The sequence below is a fragment of the Saccopteryx bilineata genome, chromosome 4, assembly GCF_036850765.1.
Source record: "Saccopteryx bilineata isolate mSacBil1 chromosome 4, mSacBil1_pri_phased_curated, whole genome shotgun sequence".
Classification (NCBI taxonomy): Eukaryota; Metazoa; Chordata; class Mammalia; order Chiroptera; family Emballonuridae; genus Saccopteryx; species Saccopteryx bilineata.
The window spans coordinates 88801325-88817012 of NC_089493.1; the positions used below are offsets into that span (position 1 = coordinate 88801325).

Here is a 15688-nt window from a genome sequence, read left to right on the forward strand (position 1 = left end):
CATGAGACTGTACAGCTGTGCCCTGTGGTGGTGGGAACCAGGGCTGACTCATCTGATGGCTCCCCATCCCACCTGGGGACTCCTTCCTTGACTGGATGGCTTACACAAGCATCAGTGCCCTTTCTGAGTGTGGGGGAGAGCACTGTAGTGAGGGGGAAGGGAACAAGTCAGAGGTCACCCACTGTGTAGTGAGTTTGGGAGCTCACAGCATGGGAGCACCATGCCCTGGTGACTCGGAAAGTGATGAACGGAGAGGTGCGTAGAAGCTGATCAGCCACATTGTTGGGAAGAGCGTGCCAGGAATGTATGAGGTTCAGAGAGCAGTGTGATGTGTCTGAGAATTATAATGCTGGGGAGTGTGGGGGTGAGGAGGGCTAGTGAGGAGTTGGGTTGTATGCTCATTACTATTAATAACAGAAGTACATACCCTACAGAATCACTAAGTGCCAGACCCCACTCTGAATTACCTCACGGGACCCTCAGCACACGCCTTTTTATTATTGCCCTCATCTGTGGGAGAGGAAACTGAGGCATAGGAAGATTAGATAATGTCTTCAATGTCATGGGGTTTGTAAGGATCACAGCCAGGATCCAGAAGTGCCAGCCCTGCCCTGGCTGAATAGCTCGGTTGATTAGAATATCATCCTGAAGCACAGAGGTTGCCAGTTTGATCCTCAGTCAGGGCACAGACAGGAAGAAATCAATGTTCCCTGTCTTTCTCCCTTTCTTCCTTCCTCACTCACTAAAATCAATAAAATATTTTTTTAAAGTGTCCAATCCCAGAAGCCGTGCTCTCACTTGTTAAACTATAGGACCTCACTGCAAAACCACAAGGGATGGAAACCTTTAAGCAGAGGAGCAATACAATGCAATCTGCATTTTAGAAAAGTCAACTGGCATTGTTTTGGGTTTTTTTAGTGAGAGGAGGGAAGGCAGAGAGACAGACTTCCACATGTGCCCCGACCGGGATCTACCTGGCAAACCCACTATGGGTGATGCTCTGTCCGTCCAGGGCTTTGCTCCATTGCCCAGCAACTGAGCCATTTTTTAGTGCCTGAGGCAGAGGCCATGGAGCCATCCTCAGCACTCAGGGTCAGCTCGTTCCAGTCGAGCCATGGCTGCAGGAGGGGAAGCGAGAGAGAGAGAGAAAGAAGGGGGAGGGATTGAGAAGAAGATGTTCACTTCTCCTGTGTGCTCTAACTAGGAATCAAACCCAGGACATCCACATGCCAGGCCGACACTCTACCACTGAGCCAACCGGCCAGGGCCATGACCTGGTTTCAATAAGAAGAAATGATTAGAACAGAAATAAGATACCTCCAACCCCATACACATACATACTCAATAGTGGTGCCAGTATGCCATGTATATCCATGGTCTCTGTGGCTAGTGGGACAGACTTCAGTCAACTCTGTCATTCATACATTTAAATAGCAATAATTAACTGTTTTAGGTGGTGAGATGACAACTGATGCCTGTATAAAAATGTAGCAAATGATTCCCTTATAACCAGACAGAGTCACAAATTTAGTGCTCAGTACACTGTGCTCAGCCACAGTTCATCTTTTTAAATGATACTGCTCAACAAAGACCCCAAGTATCCCTTGGGAGATGCAAAATATGATGAGTAGAGGCCAGGAGTCTGGGAGAGAGGAGAAACAGGGACTTAGGAAAATCTGTAAAGGGAGTGATGAGGTTTGCTGCCCCCTTTCAAGTGCACAGACTTTGTTTAAACCCATGTCAGGAAATTCCCAAGCTTGGTTCCTGGGAGAGAAGGAGAAAGGACCAATAAATACTGCCGTTCCTTCTATCGATCCACAACAGAAATTTGGTTCCTTAAGACTGAATAACAACAACAGCAGCAACAACAGCAGCAGCACACAGGCACTTATTTCAGCAGCCAGCAAAATGTCCAGTACCTGTAATCCTGAAAACTCTGCCTAATTCCTGCCTTTACTGATGTTTTTCCTGACATTTTAAAGACCAGATCAAATCTCAGCTCCAATCAGAATAGTAACCTTACTTGTTGAAGAAGAAGTGTGATGATAGTTTCTTACTGAGTTTTGACTTAGATTCATTATTCCTACAAAATGGCTTCAAGAATTTGACATCAGCAAACACATGATTCAATTGAAAAATATTTATCGAGCACCTAAAATGTGCCAGATTCTGGGGATTAATAAAAAATGAGAAAGACATCCTTCCTGACTGAGGGCTTGGCAGCACAGTGGGTTCCCCTCTCCTCCCTGGTACATAAACTATCCAGAGCTGAATTAGAGTAACAACTGCATTTCAAGCAAATGTCTATTTGCCAGGCTTTTGCCTGACAACTTTGAAAAGTAGGCAGTAATATTCGCCATGATGGCAGAGCTGAGATCTTGTGATCAGTGTGTGGGAACCTGGAAGCAAAGAGAACACTATCAATTCTAGCCCATAACTGGCTGTGGCCTCTTCACTAGCCACCACAACCTTAACATCTTGGCTTTTCCCTTTGGACAACAGTTGTTGATGTAGAACTTCAGGAGGGACCCCTGATTGGTCAAGGGCCTGCTGATAGTCAACAAGTGACTGGATATTTGGTCTTTAATACCATGGCCAAATGTTCATGGCCAGTCTCCACAAATGTACCCCAGGTGGGCCCATTTTAAAATGGCAGCTCCCTCTTGCCAGAACTGGGAAAACCAGAGAATTGATAGCATGTGGCATATTCGTACATAACAGTGATTATTAGTCTGGTTGATTACTTGGAAACAAACATGAATTGGAGGTCTTGGCTTCAAATTTACTAAATTACTTGCTATAAAAAATTTAGGCTTTCTTTGCCACATGCAAAAGAATAAAACTTGACTACAGTTTTGTCTCCTTGCACAAAAATTAATTCAAAGTGGATCAAAGACCTATAAATATAAGATCTGAAACAACAAATTACATATTAGAAAACATAGGTACTGAAATCATGGACTTTGGCAGTAGAGAACATTTTATGAATTTGACCCCAAAGGCAAGGGTAGTGAAGGCAAAGATAAATGAATGGGACCACATCAGACTAAGAAGCTTTTGCTCAGCAAGAGAAACTGACAACAAAACAAATAGCCAACTAAATGGGAGATGATATTTTCAAACAACAGTTCAGATAAGGAGGAGCTAATATCCAAAATATATAAAGAACTCACAAAACTTAGTAACAAACAAACAATCCAATAAAAAAATGGGAAGAGGACATGAACAGACACTTCTCCCAAGAAGAAATACATATGGCCAACAGATATATGAAAAAAATGTTCATCTCCACTAGCTATTAGAGAAATGCAAATCAAAATAATGAGATACCACCTTACACCTGTTAGATTAGCTATTATCAACAAGACAGGTAATAACAAGTGTTGGAGAGGCTGTGGAGAAAAAGGAACCCTCATTCACCATTGGTGGTAATGTAAAGTAGTACAACCATTATGGAAGAAAGTATGGTAGTTCCTCAGAAAATTAAGAATATAACTACCATATGACCCAGCAATCCCTCTACTGGGTATATACCCCCAAAACTTGAAAACATGGGTACGTAAAGACAAATGCACCCCCATGTTCATCACAGCCTTGTTCACAGTGGCCAAGACATGGAAACAGCCAAAATGCCCTTCAACAGATGATTGGATAAAGAAGATGTGGTACATATATACTATGGAATACTACTCAGCCATAAGAAATGATGACATAGGATCATTTATGACAACATGGATGGAACCTGATAACATTATATACTAAGTGAAATAAGTAAATCAGAGAAAGCTAAGAACTATATGATTCCATACATAGGTGGGACACAAAATTGAGACTCATGGACATAGATAAAAGTGCAGTGGTGACCAGGGAGAGGAGAAGGAAGGAGAGGAAGGGGTGGAGAGAGGGGGATGGGCTTAAAGAGAAACAAAATATAGGATGACAAAGGATTATTTGACTTTGGGTGATAGATATACAGCATAATTGACTGTCTAAATGATGTAGAGATGTTTTCTCTAAATCTGTATACTCTGGTTGACCAATGTCACCCTGTTAAATTTAATTATATAAATAAATAAATAAAAAGTTTAGGCTTTCTCTAGCTTTTAGAGAAATAAAATCCCTTCAGGTTTCAGAATTTCTCAGTCTTTTCAGCTACCTCATAAAAAGCCTTGGGCACTTACTTTTGTACTGTTCTTGGCAGGTGGTGACTTACTTGGCAGGCTGTGGCCTACAGAGCTGCCCCATGCTTCTGGCCAAAGGCTACCCTGACGTTGGCTGGAACCCCATTGAAGGGGAACGTTACCTGTCCTTCCTGAGGTTTGCTGTCTTCGTGAACAGTGAGTCCCAAGTGTTCTACGCCTTCTGACCTAAGAGGGCACAGTTGTGGCTATGTACAGGGAAAAGAAGACCTTTTGTATTGTTCCCTATCCACAGATATGATCAATTCTACAAGTAGGGGGCAGCTAGTAGAAAAATCTCAAGGAGAGTCAGGCCACACAAGGATCGAGAGAGTGTCCAATGGACAGAGTACTGAGTTCTAGTGCCAGATACAGCAAGAAACTCACTGGGTGGGCTTGGGCTTCTCAGCAATCTGTACTTCTCATCCTATCAGTAAAAGAGGGGGCTTATTAGTGTCTTCATCTTACCTAGTTCACAGAGTTAGATACAGAGATGCCTCCAGATTATTAGACTATTGGATGAATGGATGGATGGATAATGAATTAATAAAAATAGCTTATATAGTTATTCAATAATAACTGAATAGCTATAAAATATAACTAAACTTTGAGAAACAAATTGCTATAGCACCCTAAATATTATTCTTCTTAATGTAAGTCACCTCCCTATTACATTGAATTCCAAGTCTACAAAAATTCCGTAGTTGCCTAGTATAATGTGTTGAATAGTGCATAAAATAAGTAGACTGCTTTCTTGAAAATGTATCTTGTCTCCCAAGATTCTGTTACAATACGAATTCACTTGTTATTTACATTATAGTTATAATTGTTCTTACTGCTCCCAGTTTGGTGTTCCAGGCTAACCAATGCAGCTGGGCTGATTAACTAATTTAAAAAAGGAATTGCAGCTAATAAGCAACCATGACAGTTATTCTAAGTATGAGAATTTACCTCAAAGTGTACCGATACGATATGGTCATTATATTCTCATGTGCTTTTCTTGTTGTCTCTCTTCACTCTCATTCTATGTGCTTATCTTCCTACACTGTAATATACTCTCCTCTTCATATTTGAATGATTTCCATTTTTCTGGGTTTTCCCTTTCCCTGCTTGGGTCACAGACTTTGAGCTGACTGTATTTTGTCTCCCTGGATCTCATCCAGCTGGGTTTTCAATCACCTGTCTTTTGCCTCTCTCTGTGTATTCTTCACTGTCCCTATCTGTTCATCACCAGCATTGCTAAACTCCATTTTCTTTGATACAGTGTCAGGGTAGCCTCTAATAGTCTGTTCTACTTCCTATCCAAGTGATCACATGCCCAGAATTAATGCAGAGTTACTGTAGTAATAAAGAGAATTTTTAAGTGGATTTTGAGGATTCATAAAGCTCACCCAATTATGTAAATAGACAGGACCAATTTATTCATCTTGGTTGCCTTTGCAGTCAAGATCAAATGCTTTATGGAGTCATTTAGTAGGCTGTCTGCATGGGTTAAGAAGGTAAAGGAACCCACTGTTATGCTCCTATCTAGATTGTTTCTACTAGCTACATATGAACACACTGAATTAAACTCTAGACCAAAATGTTTAGTCTGTCCCCTTTTCTAATACCTTGTTTTATGCCCTTTTAACATAGTATCTCTAGTGCCATTTCATAATGCAACTAGCTGTAGCAAGTTGACCAATCAGTAGAAAGATACACGCACTTTGATATCAGGTTTATTGTGTCTCTGTAATATAAAGACCACATTTGGTTTGGACAAAAGATGTTAGCTTCTGCTTTCAGAGAATTTACAATCTGGTAAAGGGAATATACATGGACAGAGGTCACTCTAATAAGTGGGGTAAGGCAGAGACAGAGTGCTGGAGGGCTTCATAAGGGGTAACTCACATCCTGTTGAGAAAATCAGAAAATGCCTCATGAAGGAGGTGATGTTAGAGATGAGCTTTAAGGATTAAATTTCCAGACACAAAGATGTAGAAATGGTGATCAGTGGGGAAACAGCATGACCAGTGGCCAGAAGGCTAAAGCTGTTCTCAGAAAGGACAGTGATCTATTGGCGAATAGTTAAATACATGGATGACTCTAGTGAAACATAGGTAGGCAGCTATAATGGGGAAAACCTAAATGCCAACCTGGATTATTTAATCTTGATTCAACTGGGAGATCTTTTTAACAAGGGAGACTGATGGTAACCTCTGGGAACTTCTGTGCCAAAGTTAGGATTACAAATTTCCGAATTACAAAATTCTGGTGGTGGTGGTGGTGGTAGAAACAGAATGTGGACAATGCATTTGAAAGCAATTACAGTGACAGAATTCATAGAACTGGGAGGTAGTGATGATTATGGTGTCTGGGCTAGGGTATGTTGAGACAAAGAAACACAAATCACATTGAAGCTTAGCAATTGAAGAGTCGGGAGAAGGAAATAAGGGCATGAGAACGAGAAAATTGTTTTAAATGGACACTAATGAATTTGGTTTGGTTCAGGTCATATCAATTTTGCAGTGTGTGACCCCAAATGGAGATGCCCTTCATTGGGATTATAGGATAAGGATCAATCGGTCAACAGTTTGGGACAATAAACATGCAGATTACCTGTAGTTGAAGTAGAGTGGACTGTCACAGAGAAGAGCATGAAAAAGAAAGATGGAGAGTCTGAGGGAAAAAATGTTAGGATCTTGCTGACACAAGAGAAAGAGTGGATCTGGCACAACAGAGTGATGTGGAAGAGCTCGGGCTGGAGAATGGAGTATCTCGGGTTCAGATACGCTCTACTGCTTGTTAGCTTCATGAATTTAGGCAAGTTATGAAAATTCTCCTAGCCCCAGTTGTTTTATACACTATATAAAATAGAGATAATAACAGTATATATCTCTCAGAGTTATGAGGCTTAAATGTAACAATCATGGTAAACTGAAATGAGCACAGTGCCAGAAATGCAGCCTGCAGTTGCGTTAGTTGTCATTGTTCTTTGTAATTCTTACAAAAGTATTAGGGCATTTGAAATGGAAAGGCTCTAATAAATAAATCTCTTGAGTTCCCAAAGCCTTTATAAGCCTTTACGTCTAAGAGGTGACTGAAAGGGTTTCCTAGCCACTTTGGCTGCCTCCACTCAGCAGTGAAAAATAAAGATGTTATGGTTGATTATGGTAGATGATGGGGATGGTCATGGTGGCTGATGTTGATAGGAGTAGGGGTGGGTTAGTGGATGGCGATGTTGGGTAATGGCAGGTGATGATAGGTGGACAATGGTGAGTGCTAGTGGGGGTGGTAATACTGGGTGGTGGTTAGTGATGATATCGATGGAGCAATATGATGATTAAGGAGTGGTCATAGCATGTATTAGGGTTAACTGAGTCGGGCAGTGGTTAGTGATGGTGTGATGATAGTGGGTTGCAGGCAGTGATAAATGATGGTGGGGGTGGTCATAGTGAGTGATGGTGGGATATGATGGTTGGGTGGTAGATAGAGTGAGTTGTCAAGGTGACCATGGTAGGTGATGGTGAGTGATGATAGCGTTGATTGTGGGGATGGTGGTACTGTTGATAACAGCTTACACTTACTGTGGATTAACCACATGCTAGGCAATCTTTGAAATACTTTTAATTGCATTGACTTACATAATACAAAAGTCCAATGAAATATGTAGGTACACTCATCTTCCTTATTTTATGGAGAAATATACCTTGCTCAGAATCACACAGCTTGTGGCATGTAAAGCCAGGATTTGAACTGAGAAGATTGGTTTCAGGGGCCAGATATTGGTCAAATCATTAAGCAGTACTGTCTTGGGAGCATTGTCTCCCAAGAGAAACAGCATTTTCTCCTTTGAGCTTGTCAAAAATTGTGACACTCTTACATTACTCTTTGGTGTTAATGAATTTTAACCACATTTTAAAAAGCTAAATAAAAGCTCTTACTTGGTGCTTTGGGGGGGAGGGTGAGTAAAGAGGGACAAGTATGTGGTGACAGAGAGTGATTTGACTTCGGGTGATGGGTACGCAACATAATCAGCAGTTCAAGTGCTATAGAGATGTTTACCTGAAACCTATGTGCTCTTGTTGATCAATGTCACCCTGTTAAATTTAATTTAAATCTTAAAAATAAATAAATAAATAATAAGAAAAATAAATAAAAGGTCTTGCTATATCAAAATAACAGAATTGGAGGTTTGTTTCTAACATTATTTTATTAGTCTTTCTTGTTTGTATTAAATCCTAAATAATATTGGTCTTTAAATGAACATCTTAAAGTAGATAATTTTTCTCCATTTTAGTTTTATTAGCTTGTTTTGGGTATGTTTAACTCTGAAAGAATAAAGTTCAGAAGCTTCTATTTACTTGGCAGTTGCAGATTCTATAATTAGTCTAGACACAGATATGCCTGAATGTTTAATCCCTTCCTAATATAGATTCCAAGAAGTTGAAGATTTCTTACCAGTCTATAAGAAGTAGGGGAAAGTTGGTCTGTGTTTCCACCGGGTCCTTGGAGTGTTTCAGGGTTATCTTCCCCAGGCTACAAAGCTGGTTGTGAAAACCATAGCTTCTACTAGCTTTGCTGAATTTCTCAAGGCCGATTTATCATCGGTGGCCATAACTTGTGCATTCGTCATATGATGCACGAAGATTACAGAGAATCTGTGAGAATGTGAGAAGTCACAAGGGACATGCTCTTGAGGTTCTATCCTGATGTCAGTTACAAATTAAAGCAGGAAACAGAGCAAACATGAGTTGAATTAGCAGAAACATATATGGAATTATTACTAAAACTTCTGTTCTCAACCACACCTACCTCCATAGTGACCAATATGTGACTGTTGGCATGCCAAAAATGATCGTTCTTGACCAATGGTGGCACAGTGGATAGAGTATCGACCTAGGATGCTGAGGTCCTAGGTTCAAAACCCCAAGGTCACCAACTTGAGTGTAGGTTCATCTGGCTTAAGTTAAGGCTCACCAGCTTGAGCACAGGGTCACTGCTTGAACATAGGATCATCAACATGATCCCGTGATCACTGGCTTGAGCCCAAAGGTCACTGGTTTGAAGCCCAAGGTTGCTGGATTGAAGCTCAAGGTTGCTGGCTTGAACCCAAGGTCACTGGCTTGTGCAAATGGTCACTAGCTCAGCTTGAGCCCTTCATGTCAAGGCACACATGAGAAAGCAATCAATGAACAACTAAAGTGCTACAACTATGAGTTGATGCTTCTCATCTCTCTCACTTCCTGTATCTGTCTCTCTCTCCTCTCTCTCTCTCTCTCTCTCTCTCTCTCCCTCTATCTCTCTCTCTCTCTCTTGCTAAAAACTAATTGTGCTTCTTATTGGAATCTGGAAGAGTGAATCTAGGAATGCCTGGGTAAGAAGGAAAATATGGAATAAAATCTTGAAAAAAGAAATGGACATAATTTTAGTGTTGGGAGAGCCTACTGATGGGCCTTTAAGCTGGGAGACATAAATCTTTTAGGATATGTCAACTATATCTCAATAAAGCTGAAAAAATTATTTTAAGATCAAGAGTACAAAGTACCACATTAGCTCTGAAGGGCAGGCATAGTTGGTATAGATGCTTAAACCATTTCTGTTCATTATTCATGTTTTTAGAGTCAGAAAGGATATAATAACCATTCTTCAGTATGATTGGTACTGAAGACTGAGGGTAGTTAGGATTAAAATATGAGATGCTGTTCTTGTTCTCAAATTTACAATACAATTGGAAAGAGCACTTTCAAAGCAATGAACCAATGGTAAAAGATTTAAACAACAGTTTAAAACAATTATGAATTATGTACTCAGGAAACACTTCAGGCTATGGTGGTAAGAGGAGAAGATAGAATGTGAGATATATTTGAGATATGGCCAGTAGGGGGTTGAGTACTTAACATCTGTGTTACACCTTCTCACCAATTATAAGGCATATGCAAGCTCTTCTTCCCCACCTCTTCATTCTCCCACTGGACCTCTTGAATCTCTGTGCCCGAGAACATGACGGAAATCAGTCAGTGGGATCAGGAAAAGCCTAGTAGAGACAAAGACAAGGAATTGTGACTCCACCTGTAAAATCTCAAAGTGAAACAACATCAAAGCCCAGAAATAAAGTCAAAACAACACAAGTAATAGAAAACAAATTACTCAATGAAGCCAATGGCAAACCAATGCCCAAAGCACCAAAACTAGGACATCTGCACGTGGGGGAAAGGATGCTCGACCCAGTCTTTTCATGCTCAGTGGATTGTTCAGCAGCTCTTCCCCCAGCTCCCTGTCAGATCCCAGCGCAGTGCTGGCTGAGTAGCCTGGCAGTGAGCTCAGACGTCCAAAACCCACATGTATGTGAATTGTTTATCAGTCATCTGATTGAAAAGAATGGTAAATGAAGTCTGATAGCTAAATAAAATTGTGGGTTTTAGCTGAAATAGCAATTTAGGGAAAAAACTGCTTCATCAACACCATTTGCACAAAATGGCAGTATTGTGAACTAGGTGCTCATCACAACTGATTTAATCAACTCAATGAGAAAGCCCATATTTAACAGATAGATTTCTTCTAACAGTTCCAATTCCAGGCTTCAATATCACCCAAGTTTTACTTCACATATTTCATGAGAAATCCATAGGGACCCAAAATTCTAGACACCTGGGCAGAATTGTGGCATGATTCTGGGATTAAATACTGGTGTCCAAAATTCTTGGGTTACTGTGCTAGCCCATCCTGCAAGATTTTTATTTCGTCCCTTGGCTTCAAATTTTACATACATATGGATCACCCCCTAAATGTACATTTTAATGCTTTTCCTCTTTCCTGTGCTCTGGACTTATGTATCCAGTGGCCTGCTTGATATTTCCACTTGGCAGTTGAACAAGCATCTCAAATTTTGTACATCTTATGGCTGAATTTATAATTACAGTATGTCCCCAAGTTACAAACATCTGACTTACGTACAACTTGTACTTATGAAGGGAACACCATAAGAGCTATTGGTAATCAACTGCAGTTGGACATCAGTGAGAATGGTATCATAGAATCCCTCAACTCCCATGGCAAAGGACTAACCAATGAAGACTTCATGGAACTAGAACAGCAGATGGTAGCATTTAGGAAAGAAAACAGGGACCTGAACACTCCAAAACTGAAAAAGTATTCTACAAATAAGTTAGCTGATACTTTTCATCTTGTTGAAGCAGGAATTGCAAAGATAGAGGAGCAAGACCCTGATACAAAGAGGCTCGCCAAAGTTTACTGTACAGTTACCGAAATCCTGAGATGCTACAGGGCCATTTATGATGAGAAAAAGAAAAGCTCTGTACAAACCTTCAAGAAACTCCAGTAGCAGAATCCAACCCTGACTCTCTAACCCCAGTCCCATCCTCTCCAACAAGTCCATCATCTTCTGCATCATCCAAGACTGTTTAAGGTTGTGTTTGAAAATGTTTAAGTATTTATATGTACAGAAAGGTAAAAATAAACACTATGTTAAGACAAATATCTAAGTTATATTTAATAGATAAATGTACCTGTTCCAACTTACATACAAATTCAACTTAAAAACCTACAGAACTTATATTGTTCATAACCCAGAGACTGCCTATATCTACCCACACCTGTTCTTCTCATAGATATCTTATCTTTTTTACTAGCACAACTAACTTTACAGATATTCAAATGAAATCTTAGGTGGCATCCTTAATTCAGCCTTTTCCCTTTTCCCCACATTCAACTCATCTAAAATTCTGTTGAGTCAATGTCTAAAAACTATCTGAAACCCACTGACTTTTCTCGATCTCTACTGGCCACATCCTCCTCTAAGCTATCATTATCTGTTACCTGGACCACTATAGTGGCATAGGAAGTGGTTTCCCCACTTCTACTCTCACCCCTGTATCAGTCAGCCTCTGGTGCATAACAAATAACTTCATAATTGCACTAATAGGTTAAGCATGTATTTTATGCTCACCTATCAGCAAGTTGGCTTGGAAGCTCTGCTGCAGGCCTGTGGCTCTGCTGGGGTGGCCCTGTTCTACTCGTCTCATTCTACCATTCAGCTTCCCTGTTTTCTTCACTACTCGCCCACTGTTCTTCCATCAGTGACTGGCATGTAGTATACACTCAAGGAGTGGTTGTATTAATGACCGAATATGCAAACAACCCTTGGTTTTCTCTGTTCTGTCTCAGTAATTTATCAACACATCTTCAGCTCCCTTCCCAGGCAGTAAGGAGGTGCTTTTATGTCTTAACCACTTCTATAACTTACCTATACAAGTTTCTGTATTAAAGTTGTCACATAATTAGCAAAGAAGTTATTGAACCCTGGCCATCACCTCTGCCCTCTGATTCTCTAAATTAACAAAATGAAAGTATCTCTAGACTCATGCATGCTGGGCCCCAGTGCTCTCCCTTATTGCACTGGGGTTTTTTTTGTTTGTTTGTTTTGTTTCTGATTTTTTTTACAGAGACAGAGAGAGGGATAGATAGGGACAGACAGACAGGAACAAAGAGAGATGAGAAGCATCAATCATCAGTGTTTTGTTGCGACACCTTAATTGTTCATTGATTGCTTTTTCATATGTGCCTTGACCGTATGTAACCCCTTGCTCGAGCCAGCAACCTTGGGTCCAATCTGGTGAGCTTTGCCCAAACTAGATGAGCCGCGTTCAAGCTGGCGACCTTAGGGTCTCGAACCTGGGTCCTCCGCATCTCAGTCCGACACTCTATCCACTGCATCACTGCCCGGTCAGGCTGCACTAGGTCTTGATTGAGGATATGTTCACTTCCTTAAAACTAACTGAAATCTAAGAAATCAGGCTCTTGTAAACAGAGGCTAATAATTGGTCTGGTAATGCAATGATGCATAGTCACCCTTAGCTTTCCACTCCATCATTTTAAACCTCTATCTTGAGTCTCAATGGAGTCTATTCATTTAATTTAAAAATATTTTTAATACCTGTTAAATGCCAGATATTAATTAACAAGATACTTGAACATAGAGTTAGATAATTCAGACAAAATGCCCTGTTCTTATTAAATATGCAGTCTAACAATAAAACCTGATATAAACAGATACAATTAATTAATTATCTTTGTGTTCAGTGCTTCTAGGAAGAGGATAGGATGTTTGAGAGGACCATGTCCTCTAAGGCTTCCAAGTTTAGCTTGTTCTGAAGGATGGAATGGAGTTACCCAGTTCAAGGGTTTATGTCAAGAGAGTAAGAAGAAAAATAAGTTTTTCAGGAAAAGGACCTTAAAACAGGGATCATAGTGAGAATATAGAGAATAAAAGCAGGTGATGTTTTGTTAAGTTATGCATTTGAAACCTGTATGGTTTAGCAAACCAGTGTCACCCCAATATATTCAATTTTAAAAAATAAAGAAAGGCATTGGACTGAAGGTAAAATCATTGCATCCCTACTCATCATCCCTTTGGTGACAGTGATCGCTTCAGGGTAAAATGAGCAATGATTCCATTTCAATCCAACTTCTCAGGAATGTGGAAAAAAAGACAGTAATGTGAAGACAGCCTTTGAAGAAAGTCACTCTGAACATTCACACTGTTATGAAGCTCTGTTCATTTTGGAACTCAAGCAAATGCATTGTTGTAAGCCCTTGGGCAAAACTAATTTGCCTCAGATTTCTCTCTCCTTTAAAAAGGGCACTCAGGGTCAATATTCAGCTTCCTCCAGTGGGTTGGGTTGGCAGCCCAGCCCACTGAGCTACAGAGCTGAGCTACAGATAATTAAGAAGAGAATGCTCTCTTTCTCTCTCTCTCTCTCTTAATCATGCCATTCTCTGTACCTTAGGAATCCTTTGGAAATTCTTTTCCATGGTCCCCTCTCTAATTAGCAGCATTGGTTACACTTTAGTTCCTTCCCCTTGCAGGGTGCCCTCTGCATCCCCCCACAAATCAGTAATCAAGGAGTGGCTTCCTAGGTCAGTTGGTAGAGCCAACCTAATTAGCTTAGATCTGAACCTGAGATTCAGATAAAATAAGGCTAATGTGGCAAATAAATTTCAATAGCAAATTCAGTATAGAACCCATAGTCTGGCTTTTCACATTCTGTTCCACATTGTGGTTCATGCCCCATCAAACTCCATGATGCTGGTGACTGTGGGAAGAGCTAAGTTGAATTCAACACTCCGGTAAAGACTCCAGCTGACCCACAAGGGTTTCCATCCTAACAACTAAAAGAATCAGAGTACAATATTTAAATAAGATGATTAACGGGAGGATTTTCCTTTTCATTTTGACACTGAAAATTTCCATTTTAGCTTCATTATTCTTAAAATGAAAAAATGACAACTGGCAGGGTAGATATATGTGCTCCATGGTAAGTTTTGGGGGCCAAAAACATTTGAAAGTAGTGGAACTATAAGTTTATCTATGATTAAGAATATTTCCTCTCAAATATGTTGAATTTCCTAGTGCCTTTCTTTTAAGTATCCCTCCTGTGATTGAACTCTGTCGGGTACAGTTTCAACCAGTAAGAAAGTGTGGCCTTTGGACTTAGTATCATCGCTTTGCCTGAGCTTCTCTACAAATTGCACATCACTCAGTCTCTCTTAGGGGTTCTTTTTACCATACCCTTATTGTGATCATTTTACCCTTTTAGCATTTCCTGAGAACTTTCCTCAGGTGCATTCTAGTTTAATAAAAACAATTTTTTTCACTGTCATACATTAGATCAAATTTGAAGAAAAACTTCTTTTCAAAAATTTCAGCCTCTTATTAAAAGATGGAACTATAAAGCAGTGAATGCATACCAATGGGCTGTTTAAATTCAGTTTAATAAAAATTTTCTTAATCAAGTCACACAGTTCTAAAACACAGTGTATCCGTAAAGTCATGATGCACTTTTGACCAGTCACAGGAAAGCAACAAAAGATGATAGAAATGTGAAATCTGCACCAAATAAAAGGAAAACTCTCCCAGTTTCTGTAGGATGATGTGGAAGCATGTGCACATGCACAGATGATGATGTCACACCATGTATACAGCGGAGCAGTCCACGGCCATGCCAGTCGAGATGTGGACGGTACAGAGGAAAGTTCAGTGTGTTTTGTGGCTCACTAAATTCGAATCCGTGACCAAAGTGCAACGTGAATATCGGCACGTTTATAACGAAGTGCCACCACATAGGAATAACATTACTCGGTGGGATAAGCAGTTGAAGGAAACCGGTAGTTTGGTGGAGAAACCCGCTCTGATAGGCCATCAGTCAGTGATGAGTCTGTAGAGGCTATATGGGATAGCTACCTAAGGAGCCCTAAAAAATCTGTGCGTGAGCCCACATTGAACTGCACTGAATAGGTATGAAACTGGGAGAGTTTTCCTTTTATTTGGTGCAGATTTCACATTTCTATCATCTTTTGTTGCTTTCCTGTGACCGGTCAAAAGTGCACCATGACTTTACAGGCACACTGTATAAAAGGTATATATATATATTTACAGTCTTGAATTTTACTGAAATGCAAAAGATTAAGTGACTAAAAAAAAAAAAAGGAAAGAAGGGAGGGAGGGAGGG

At 40.2% G+C, this 15688-nt stretch overlaps 1 protein-coding gene across 1 annotated transcript in view; it reads left to right on the plus strand.

Annotated features, from left to right (window-relative positions):
* The window catches only part of RYR3 (ryanodine receptor 3), a 626037-nt gene that overhangs the window by 446954 nt on the left and 163395 nt on the right, over window positions 1-15688 (plus strand). Inside the window, exon 43 of the mRNA XM_066277226.1 lies at window positions 4202-4337. Coding sequence (XP_066133323.1) covers window positions 4202-4337 — 136 coding nt within the window. The remainder of the gene's footprint in view (window positions 1-4201; window positions 4338-15688) is intronic.